This window comes from Delphinus delphis, chromosome 3, assembly GCF_949987515.2.
Source record: "Delphinus delphis chromosome 3, mDelDel1.2, whole genome shotgun sequence".
Lineage (NCBI taxonomy): Eukaryota > Metazoa > Chordata > Mammalia > Artiodactyla > Delphinidae > Delphinus > Delphinus delphis.
This window is the reverse complement of record NC_082685.1, coordinates 10,446,709-10,458,681: the sequence shown is the minus strand read 5'-3', so window position 1 is coordinate 10,458,681 and position 11,973 is coordinate 10,446,709. Positions and strand designations below refer to the sequence as shown.

At 60.6% G+C, this 11,973-nt stretch overlaps 1 protein-coding gene across 2 annotated transcripts; it reads left to right on the top strand.

The window, feature by feature from the left end:
* Positions 1–8,364: 8,364 nt before the first annotated feature.
* NANOS3 (nanos C2HC-type zinc finger 3) lies at positions 8,365–10,422 on the top strand. Of its 2 annotated transcripts, none has more exons than XM_060006629.1 (2): positions 8,365–8,812; positions 10,088–10,422. In XM_060006629.1, exons 1-2 carry the CDS (start codon positions 8,365–8,367, stop codon positions 10,153–10,155), a joined length of 516 nt encoding a protein of 171 aa, XP_059862612.1. In that variant the 3' UTR covers positions 10,156–10,422. The 2 variants fall into 2 exon arrangements, with proteins under 2 accessions (XP_059862612.1, XP_059862611.1); XM_060006628.1 differs by having other exon boundaries at positions 8,365–8,824.
* Positions 10,423–11,973: the final 1,551 nt, after the last annotated feature.

Below are 11,973 nucleotides of genomic sequence, written 5' to 3'. Positions count from 1 at the left end.
TACCTTGTGTATGCCCCTGGGCCTGTGTGCATGCACGTGTGTGTTCTGGGGCCATTCCTGTGAGTCTGTGTATTTGTGTACCAGTATTTTCCGTGTGCGCCCCGGGATCCTCTATGTACCCTATTTCAGTTCTGAGGACATTCCTCCTGTCCCTTGGAGGTGGTGTGTGTCTGTATCTTGCATGTGTCTGTGTGACCCTGGGTGTCCCTATGCGTGTAGCTGGGTTTCATGGACATCCTTGTGTGGCGGGTGCTCCTGCATGTCCTACAGTTTCTTCCGGTGGGGTTGTGTCTGGAAGCCCCTTGCACACCCTTCCCTGTGTTTGTGGTCCGTGTGCCTTTGTGCGCGTTTGCTCCCCGTGCGCCTTTCAGGTCTGCGTGCATCTGGGTTCCTGCGTGTGCCCGTTCGCGCCCCCGTGTCCCCTGCGCGGAGCCCGGGAGCTGCGTCCTGGAGCCCATGGGCATCCCCTCTTGTGTCCCGGTGCGCCTGGCGGGAGGCCTCGGGGCGCACACGGCCGCGGCTGGACCCACCGCCCGGCACGGCGCGGGGAGGAGGGAGGGGGCGGCGGCGGCGGGGAGCGCGGGCACGTCACCGAGACAGACAGGCGGGTGGGCGGGAGGCGGCGGCCGCGGGTTCGAGCCGGCGCCGGAGCACCGCGGCCCCCTCCCCCTGCCCGTGGCCTGGGGAGCCCCCGCCCAGCCCCGGAGCCGCCAAAATGCAATTTCCCGTGCAGGCGCCTCGGCTCGGGGGGCTTTTCCGGGAGGGTTTTGGACAGGAGAGGGGAAACGCGGAGGCGGCCCCAAACAAGGTGAGCGCGGGCGCCGGGCGGGCTGGGGGCGCGAGCTGCGCGGGGGCCGCCCACGGGGAGGGGGCGCGGCCGGGCGGGGCGGCGGCGGGACCCGGCCGCAGCCCCCTCGCGCACCTGCTCGCGGACGGGGGGCTGGCGACCCGGCCTCTGCAGCCCGGCCCTCCATTGTTGCGGCGGCTGGGGAAGGGGGGCGGGGAGGCCCCGGCGGCATCTCTGTGTCTCGCCTTCCCGGAGAAGGGGCCCCGGGAGGACCAGACCCCTCCACAGGGGACAGACACACAAGTCCCGAGTGAGCGGGGGCCGCCGCGGGGAGGGCAGGCCGAGATGCCCCTGCGGGGCGGGGAGGCATGACGAGGGTCGTAGGGGCAGTGGTGCCCAGGCCGCCTGACACCTGACCGCGGGAGCCCTGGGACAGGGCGGCGGCGAGCTTTGTTCTTGGGGGCGCCGAGCGGGTGGGGGCCTCGGATATCCGGGACCGGGAGAGGCTCCCGGCTGGCGCGCGCATTCGGGAAGGCGCTCCCGGCCAAGTTCACGGCCGCGCAGGCCTGTGCGGGCCCTGCCGAGACCGATCCCGGCGGGGGCCTCGCTCGGGCCTCGCTGCGGCCGCGGGCCCGGGGCTGCAGCGGCGCCGCCTGCCGGAGCCCCGGAGCCCTCAGTGGGCTCCCCGCCGGCTTGTCATTACCGGCGGAGGCTGCAGGGTATTTACTGGGGCGAAGGTTTGCTAACAGGATCACGCCCTCCAAAAGTGGCCACAAAAAGGAAAAATGGCCCGGAATCCCACTGCTGGGGAGCCTTTTAAAGCGACAGGGCGCCTTTCACAGGGCCCTCGCCCTGGAGGGCATGAGGTGGGGGGGAAGGGAGGAGGGGACGGAGAAGACCCCTCATTGGCTGATGGGACCTGAGAAGTGCCCCCCCACCCCACTACATTTAAGTTCCCCCCATTTCCTTTCCCACCGATTCTCCACCTCCCTGGACGGCTCACAGATACATTTACAGAGTCACAGATATTCCCAAATCGCTGGTGAAGACCCCCAAATCCACACCCTGTACTCCGACATACCTCATCCCCATTATTACTCCCATCACCTGCAAGAACGCTGATGCACACATGCACACACACAGTCACCCATCATAACACTGCCACGTGGGCACACACATCACCCACAATGACGCGGACATCCAGGACTGACACCCGTGAAAACAGTGCCACACAGAGAAATGAAGCTGCCACCGACCGTGGTAGACACATCCTTGCATATAACGCTGACACACACATAGTTTTCCACTGCACCCACAGATACTCCTAGGCTCACCGTCCCATGGGCACCCATGGGCTGTCATCCAGAGTAATTGTGACAACCACAGATAGGTAAATGCCCCAACAGAGGTACATATAGACACCATTATTCACAAGAACTTGGACATGCACTCGTAGATGTCCCTGTGCCCGCCGGGGCAAGGACACACCCACAGTCACCCAGGCAACCTGAGACACATACACACAGATGGTACAAGGCCTGCACAGATGCTTGACATCCTGACATCGGGTCATAGTATTCTTGACCTACATACATACAGTTAAACTGACCCTCCTAGACACCCATTACAACTCTGTCACCCACAAACAGATATAACACTCCAACAGCACCTACACCCATAGTCACCCACCCTGACACTTGATTATACCCTTGGACACCTACAATATCACTGACCCACAGACAGACACAATAAAACATGTGCAGTGAAAATGACATACAGGAAAAGGACATAGGAACATGCAGAAATCCACAGTCACCAGGAAGCCCACAAATCCAGCACTTGCTTACTGAGCCTCTGTTATGTACCAGGCACTGTTCTAGCACTGGGGGTGGAAGAGATGAAGATCCTTACCCTCCTGGAGCTGAAGTTTTAGTGAGGAGGGTCAGGGGGCACCATAATCGGATGACACAAACCACAGTCACCCCCAGTGACACCGACAGACGCCAGACACCCACGTACACTGGCTCACACATCGACTTGCAATTACCCACGGTTAGCCTGACACACAACCGGAGTCACACTGACATCCATCCATACACAAACAGCAGCCCACAGGAGTGCCGACATGCACACGCACAACTGGCACAGAGACAGCTGCTCACTGTGGCACACACCCGCCTGGACTTACAGACACCCACAGACCCCCTAAAATAGCCCACCAGAGTAGCTCAGACCCCCAAGCCCATCACAGCCCCCCAGGAACAGGCCCATAGGCAGCTGCTGCCTGCGTTTTTGCAGACGGAGCCCACAAGCCTCAGTAGAAGTGTCTGAATTTCTCATCAACCTGCCCCAGGTCCCTCCACAGCCCCCAACTCCAACCCAGGGGAGCATTCTCGCCTCCCCCAGCCCTGGCTCTACGTCTGGTGGTCTTCAGAAGGAAACTCAGGCTCCTGGCCGACTGGCCGCCCCCAGGTCTGGGCAGGACAGACAAGCCCCTTGTCTGAGGACACGGAGTCAAAAGCCTGAGCAGCTGGCAGCGGAGAGGAAGCTGGGCAGACGGCCCGGGGAGGGCGGGGTGGGAACCTGAGAGGCCATGCAGGTATCATGGAAATGAGGGGCCCCTGCCCGCCAGTCTAGACAGCCCGGGCCATCAACAGGACCCCACAGGAGGACCCCTACATACAGTGCTACTGCATGTTCCATAATGGGCTCTTTGTCTGCCAGGCCCTGAGCACCTCCTCCCCATGTGCCCCCCCAGGTCCTATGCACACACACAAGGGCGCAGACACAAGAACAGATGCACACTGGGACACACGCAGGGACACACAAGCCACTAGACACCCCCTGGAAGCCCTGCATCTCTGACCTCATGCTGCCCCCCACCCCCCCGGCCCTGCCACCTTGTTCTTCAACTTGACAGCAGAGCTGCCTCCATCCATTGCCTGCCCATCTGGCTCCACTGAGACCTCTCACCTCCGACCCTGACCCCCAGACCCTGTGCCAGCTGCCCTGCCTTCCCGGAGCTCAGGATGGGGGTCGGGGTGGGGATAGGCTCAGGGTCAGCATGGCTTCTGCCAGGCTGCCCGCCACCCCAGTCATTCTCAGCCCCCTGCCCAGACAGACCCTCCCAGCTGGGGTGTAGGGTCCCAGGAATAAGGATGAGGAAGAAGCAGGCCTTGAAGGGCACCCCTGCTTTGCTCCAGGGCCTGGGGTTGGGGGTGGGAGGAGACAGCTCCCTGCCTCCTACCCTGCTGGGCTTCAAAGTCAGACTGGAGGCCCAGTCAGCCCCCAAGAAGGCCTCTGGACACTTGGTGGGAGGAGGAACAGTCAGCGCCCTGCTTAAGGGCCCCAGGTGCAGACAGTGAGATGCAGACAGACCAGAGGCCGCCTTTCACCAAAGGGCAGCCCCCGACATGTCTGTCCTACAGGTGGACAGACAAAGAGGGGAGATCAGGTGTAAAGGACCAGACACACACAGGCGACCCCAGACAGCCAGAGACAGCGCACACAGCAGGGCTGGGGACCCAGACAAATCCCCGCCTGTGAGGGACACGGTCAGACCCAGACAGGAGGACCCAGACAGACACCGAGGGCGGGAAGCCAACACTTACCATGACGAAGGGAGACAGACCCCAGGTTGTGCCCAGACAGCCCCTCCCCCATAGGATGAGTCTGGGCACTGCCCGCCTCCCGCCCCTCCCCTTGGCCCGAAGCCCCACCCTCTTGCCCTAGCCCCACCTTCACTGGAACTTACCTCCTAGGAAGGTCAAGGTCACAGCCCTCCGGGAAACCTGTGACGAGGCATAGAAGGAGCAGCGGTGTCATGGGGAGCCCCCCACCCCGCGCAGTGTGGCCAGACTGCCTCGTGCCTGATGACCCCGCATTCTAGCCTCGTGGTCGTTAAGAACAAAGGCTTTTTAGGAACTGCCGAGAGAGTTCTGTTCCAAACTCTCAGAGCCTCATTTCCTCATCGATAAAATGGGTATTCTAATAATAGGGTGATGCATATAAAGCATTATTATTATTACCCCTCCTCTCTCCATATTCTGCTTGTTAGGACCACCATCTGCAAAGCAAGACACCCCCCACATGCTCCCTGAGAAGGTCCTGGATACCCTGTGCCTGAATGGGGCCCTGCAGGCCGGGTGGATGGGCCATGGGAGAGGGCGCCCCACCCGGAGCTCCAGACAGGGGTGGGAACGTGACTGGACCCCGGCCCAGGGTGGGCGAGAGGACGGGCTCTGGGGAAGGGACTCCATGAGGTGGGGAATTTCAAGGGGCGCGGGTCCTGCGGGGGGCGGGCTCCGAGGGGGTCCGGTTTGGGGGAAGGTCGTGCAAGGGCGGACCTTAGCGGGCTTGAGCTCCAGGGAACGGCCTTGGGGACTCCGTAGGGACGCGGTCCCTGGGGGTCTAGGCAGGCGGACTTTAGAGATCCTAGACGGCGGGGTTCTGGAGCCTTGGGCGCTCCCAGAGCCAAAACTAGATGGGAAGTCTGCAGTGGGGGGGCCCTGAGGGCGGGTCCCCGGAGCGGGTCTTAAGGGAGCTGGGCTCTTTGAGAATCGGCTTAGGGGGCGGGGTTTATGGAGGTTGAGTTTTGGGGGCGGGCTACACGGTAGTCTATCTGGGCGGGCTTTAGAGGGAGGGGCCTAGGGACGTGCAATTTATGGGTGGGCTTTGAGGGGGCGGGTCTTGGGGGAGGGGCCTGAGTCTGTGGCTTCTGAGGGGCGGGTCTCTGGAGGCTGTCTCTAGGTGGGGATCTCGGGGGTGGGGCTTCAAGGGCTGAGCTGCCTCAGGCCGCCTCCAAGGAGGGTCGTTTTGGGGTTCACTCAAGCTCAGCACCCCTGGGGGCCCTAATCCACGTTAGGGTTACTCCAGGGGATTCATCCTTTGGGGCTCGATATTGCCCTCAGTGAAATGGGAGGGGACAGGAAATTTGAAGACCCCTCCCAGACTGTCCTTGGAGGGCCCCAGACCCAGGTGGGGGGCGGTCTCCCCTGAGACTGCGCCTAGGGGCACCCGAGGGGGCGGGCACCCAACTCTGCGCAGCCCCTGGAGGGAAGGACTGGGGGCCCTGTTTGCGGGTGAAGAAATGCGGAGCGGGCAGCATCTTGACGCAATCAGAGCCGAAGCAGGGATTTGACCGCAACCCATTTCGAGGCCCGAGGGTGGGCGAACCCGCACCCCGCGTTAACGGGGCAGCCCTCGCGTGTCTGCGCGCTTGGGCGCTGACCGCCACAAGGGCCTGAGTTCAGATGCCCGAGACCCTGCAGGCAGGCTGGCAACCTGTGTCCTCTGTGGTCCTTTTGCTTCGCCCCTGTCCAAAGTCCCGCAAGCGGACCTGCGGGCGGGGCCTGCCTGGTAGCGGCCCCACTGCTGGCCCGAATTTGCAAAGTGGAGACTGACAACCCCTGGGGGTTCTTGTGATTCAGAAACAATTGTGCCCGGAACACGATGTAGCTCACCGAAGGAATTACATTGTATTAAAATGTTTTATCTCTCTGTTGCATCGATGCCTCCGGGACAAGAACCATTTGGCAGCCAGACATCTTGGGGCCACTAGGAATCCCTCCTCTGCCTCTCACTAGCGGTGCCCTACGGGCCTCAGTCTCCCAAACTGACAAACGGAAGTAATATGCACCTCTGAGGGCCGTTTTGAGGGTGCTTTGGGTAAATGCATGAAAAGCTGAGCCCAGCGCCCAGTACTGCTATATTTACATAGCAAAGGTGACATCAATATCTACTGTTGTTATTATTTATCTCCTGCTTTTTCCGGTTCCCGGAGCAGAGAGTTGGCACCTAATAACTATTTGCTGACTTAATGATTCTATAAGTTCCTTATTCCCTCCCCTCTCCCCTCATCCTATCCAGTTCCCTCACCCCCACCCAGCCTCCACTCCCCAAGAAGTTGCCAAGGGTTTGGGGGAACATTCAACCTGTCGGTGAGTTTGGGCAGCTCAGGCAAACCATCGACCGTTGAGTGGACCCCGAGGCCTGGAACTGCCGTCCACCCATCACGACCCCCACCTTCCAGATCTGGGGGGGCCAGGGGATCCTGAACACATCCCCTCCCTTAGGCCACAGCAAAGGTCACAATCTACATTCATTGTTGTCGGTGGGTTGTGAGGACGGAGGCCAGACCCACCGAGGGATGAATGTCACTGTGTCTGGGCCGGACACAGCCTAAGGGGAATGGGATGGGGAAAAAAACCCCACCCTGGACTCCCCCCCAAAATTGCTCAGCCAGTACCTGACCCTGACCCCAGCCTCTCACCCCTTGGTGAGGGCTGGTGTCTGGGATCCTTACAGACACAGGCTGGATTTGGAGAATAAATCCTGGAGGGTTGGGGGCATGAATCACAGGCTCAGGGCTGGGCAGCTGGGAAACCTTTGTGAAACCGATTAGTGAGGCCCTGCTTCCAAAAGGCTCAATAGAGTTTTCTTGAATGATTGAATGAGTGAGGTGGGTAGGCAGCATAGCACCTCTTCTCTGCCTTCAAGTCCCGGGCCCAGGTTTCTCACCCTCCTTGCCTGGTACCGGCAGACCCCTGCTTTACCTTCAGTTGCCCACCTAGCACCTTGACGCCAGTTGATCCTTCCACCTGCCCATCTGTGTGCCCCACGTGGGTGACTCCTGGGCAAACCTTATCCTCCAGAGACTGAGCTGAGCTCTCATTTGAGGGGGAGATCAAGGCACTGGCGAATGCTACGGGTCCCCCCATTAGCCCAACTTGTGCCTGTGCTCTGCTCCACCCCCTTTCCACCCCAGGACCAGGACGAGCTGGTCCTAAGGCTCTCCAATACCTAAAGTTCCGTTGGTAACTAACAGCGTGGGGAGGCAGGCTTTTGTGCTTGTCTTTGTGAATAACCCCAGGGGCAGGTGGTTTCATACCCCAGTCTGTTCATCCATTAAATGCGGGATCCACTGAAAAGTGGTGTGAAAGCTCCCTGAGGGTGACCAGAGCTGGGAGCCTTGGTCCTTAACCCCCCACCCCATAAGCCAGGCCCATTCTCCTTCTGAAGACAGTTGGAACATCAGTAGCTCCCCAACCCTTCCCAAAGAGCACAGGGGTACCCGGCCCCTCCCCCAGCCCAGGAGAAGGAAGAAAGAAGTTACTAAGTTACTGGCTACATCAATGCTAGTCTGTCGGGTGGGGCTTCCAACCCTCCCGCCCCCATCACCCTGTGGGGCAGGAGAGGCAGGCAGGCTCTAAGGAGGGGTCGCCCTCCCAATGCCCTCTGGGTGGGGTGTGTGGCTCCGTATTACTGGTGCCCCCTGCAGCCTGTGTCTTGTCACCCCCCCCCCCCGCCTCCAGCCCCCCCAGAGACCATGCATCCCCTTGGCAGGTGCATTTTTGGGGGAGCGGCAGCAAGCCCCCCTGTGACAGTAAGGAACCTCCTACAGCCTGCTCCTCCCTCTTCACACCCCCTTGGAGGTATAAGGAGGGAACTGACAGCCCAGACTGCTCGGCTCCAGAGAGGGGAAGGGAGGGTTAAGAAGGGAGGTGTAGAAAGACAAGCTTTGGGGCGGCTGGGTTTCTTCTCTCTCTGCCCCTCTGCCTGGCACACGGTGTCCAGCCATGGGGAGCTTCAATCTATGGACAGATTACCTGGGTTTGGCACGCCTGGTGGAGGCTCTGCGTGGGGAAGAGGAGCCTGAGATCAGGCTGGACCCCCAGCCAGAACCAGTGCCAGGACCAGAGGAGGGTCAGACACACAGCCCGGAATCCTCACCAGCTCCTGAACGCCTGTGCTCTTTCTGCAAGCACAACGGCGAGTCCCGGGCCATCTACCAGTCCCACGTGCTCAAGGACGAAGCTGGCCGGGTGCTGTGCCCCATCCTCCGAGACTACGTGTGCCCCCAGTGTGGTGCCACTCGCGACCATGCCCACACCCGCCGCTTCTGTCCGCTCACCGGCCAGGGCTACACCTCCGTCTATAGCTACACCACCCGCAACTCGGCCGGCAGGAAGCTGGTCCGCTCGGACAAGGCGAAGACGCAGGACTCCGGACACTGCCGAGGAGGAGGTGCCTGTGCAGGTGGCTGGGGGAACTCGAGGAGGGGGGTCTGCCCTGGGCTGAGCCCCTAGGGGCCTTTGTGAAGTGGGTTAACCCCTGGGGTCACAACCCACTTCAGAGGGTTGGGGGGTGATAACCTGTGTAGACAGCTTAGAGCAGTATTCTAGAACTGTTGCCCTACGCTGGTAAGCTGGGGATGGGGTCCCCTGTGTGGCCTTGGGCAAGGCACTCTCCCTCCCTGGGCCCGTAAGGGAAACACCGTCCTTTTCCAGGCGCGGTGTGATCTAGCAGGGAGGCTGTGGGGACTACTGGTGGGATCTGGGGATAGGTACAGCAGGGGCTCCAATCCGGCTTGGCTCGTGGGAACTGTGTGACCAGAGGGAAATGGCTCAGTTAGAGAAACTGAGCCTCCCTTGTTCACTCATTCACCAGATAGTTTTTGAGGCTTGCCGGGTGCCAAGCGCTGGGCTGGGCTTGGCCCACCGTGGTAGATGGGAGAGTGAGAGTTAAAACACAGGCATGGGGGAGTCTAGAGGAAGCACCTGATCCAGGTGAAGGGGTCCAGGAGGTCTTCCTGGAGAAAGTGATTTCTGGAAGCCTAATTCAGTTTGGTGGAGCGCTGAAGTGGAGCCCAGGCAATGAGGCTCGTTTAGGAACTTCGTGAAGTTGGGTGTGTCTGGGATAGAGTATGTGTGCATGTATGTCGGAGGGGAAGGTGTCAGAGATTTCAGGGATGGCACAAGGCCTATCAGACTGTGAGCCCCTGGGGAAGTCACCGGGTGGGAGTACCCCTCCCTATCCCGGCAGCTGTGCAGTGAACATCTGTTAGAAGAGACTGCCTCCAGGAGAGGATAGTATTCCCTATGAGGTCTGACGAGGTCCAACTGGGAGAGGTGGGAAGCTGAAGGGACGCAAAGATGATGATCTCAGAGTCTTCCTTTTTTCCCCTCAAGTCCGAGAGAACAGGAAAACTGGCCTCCGCGGGCGTGCGGGGTGGGGGAAGCCCTCACCAGGATATTGGCAAAGGAAGGCTGCCTGAGGCCGTCCTCCCAGGAGGAGGCAGCACGGCAGGACTGAGTTGGAGTTTCTGCGCTTTGTGTCTCGCTCTGGGTCCCATCTGGGGCTGCCCGGGGCCGGGAATGTCACAGGGGGGTGCTATTCAAGAAATAGCCTGCAGGTGGCGCCAGAGCCATGGCAGCCCTGCAGGTTGAGTCGGTACTTCCGGAGCATCGAATCATCCGTTATTAAATGTTTTTCTCCTCCTCTTCTGCTTTTAAAATCCAGGTTCCAAAGGTGTCGGGAAGCCTAATGGAACTACCCCCTCTTCCTGCTTACCCTCCACTTCTGCCTAAGGAGGCTGGAGCGGGCAGGACGGGGATGCTGCCTTCACCTGGGGTTGGGGACCCAGGCTCACTGGAGGCTGGATTTCAGGGAAGACGCACCCTCCGAGGATCCACCCCTAGGCCCTGCCCCCGGCCTGAGGGCCTGGCAAAGGAGCCCCGTCTGGAAGCACAGCCCAAATGGCGCCCCGACCCCCTCTCGGAAGGAGGTGGTTCTCAGGCACCCCAGCCCTCCTTCCCCGGCGCGGGGCACCCAGTCAGCTCTCAATAAATGTTATGAATGGATCCGCGTCATAGCAGGCCCGGTCTTGGGACAAGGTAGCGTGAACTGTGCCGATGGGGCTGGGGACCCTCCTCTCCTGGCTCATCCCTTGCCCCCACGTTACTCTGACCTCCACATGCCCCAACTGCTGTTTGGATTGCCGTTTACTCTGGGGCCTTGGGGTGAGCTGCTTTGTGCTGAAAAATGGGAGTGGGCACCACAGGTTAGCTATGGGGTTCTGAGGGGTCGCCCCAGCCTGGCACTTGGCTGCTGGGTTGGCGTCATGAGGCTGTTTCTGTGACCCTTCGTGTTTGCAGACTCTTCCAGCCACCCCTTGCATACTGACAATATCAGGTGGAATCCCCTACCCTGGAGGTGGGGGCCTGACTTGAGGAAGGGCAATGGAGAGACAGAGGTTCCCCCCCATCACTGTCCTCACCTAGGAGGCTCTTACTGAACGTTTAGGTCACCATCGATGCCCCAGCAACTGGGGGCCATGGAGTCACACGCAGGCTCTTCAGAGCAAGGGAAGGACTTCTGGGCTGGGGCAGGGGCGGGGTGGGGAGCTGCAAGGAATGGGAGTATGTCCGGAGGGGGCTGGGCCAGGCGAGGCCATGGGTAGGGGGCACCAAGGAGGTGATTTGGCTGTGCTTAGGCAGGAGTGGGTGTGGGGTGGACATCCATCCCCACCCAGGAAGTATGATCTGGTCCTCCTGGGGAGCTGTGCTTGGGGGGATCCCCATCCCATCTGCCTCCTGCACCCCTACATCTTGTTCACCCAGCCCCCTGGGGGTAGCAGATGCCAAGTGCCTGTCCACATCCCTCCCCCAGTCTGAGGGCTGGCCTGAGGGCCCGGTCTCCACCCTCAGCCGACAAGGTCTCCCAGGGTTGAGTGGGGGCGGGATTTGGACTTCCACTTGAACTGGGACCTGAGGCCACCCAGGAGGAGGGCTGGGGTTAGCCGGGGATGGGAGACGGCCCTTGAAGACAGCCTGCTGCCCAGGCTTGAAGAGGAGAGGGAAGGAGGAGAAAGACACAGAGGAGGCCTCTTTAGCAGCCCCAAGAGTTTCAGATTGAGTCAGGGGACACGATCCCCCAGCCACCCCCAGGTGCCTGCAAATGCTAATTGTATAAGCCAGAGCCGCTGGGGTTTGAGACACAGGGAACTGGGCGATTGGGCACGTCCTGGAGCGTTCAAGGAAGTAGCTGCACCTCCAGCAGGCAGAAGGGTTGGGGGACCCTGGCCCACCTTGCTCCCTCGCAAATGGGGTATCCCAGGGTATAAGAAGGCGGTGGGAGGGGGCCCTGCCTTGGCTGTAGGAGTTGGGGTGCAGGAGCCACAGGCAGAGAAACAAATTAAAGTATTGGGTGCGGTCCACGTCGTGGTGGCCTATTTAATAGAAGCATGTCTTCTGCAAAATGGGTTTGACAGCAGCACCCTGGGCTGCTTATGACAGTGTGACATCACTGGGGCTGTGGTATGGTTTGGTGGGGTGGCGTGTGCAATGCCTGCCCTCGCCACCCTCCAGGCAGTAGCTGTGTCTGCATCCGTAACGTTCCCCCAGGGT

Excerpts from the sequence above, each read along its gene's own strand:
- NANOS3 (XM_060006628.1), top strand. The coding sequence starts at position 8,365 with ATGGGGAGCTTCAATCTATGGACAGATTACCTGGGTTTGGCACGCCTG. Across the intron at positions 8,825-10,087 it reads AGGAGGAGGTGCCTGTGCAG|GTTCCAAAGGTGTCGGGAAG; the intron begins GTGGCTGGGGGA and ends TTTAAAATCCAG.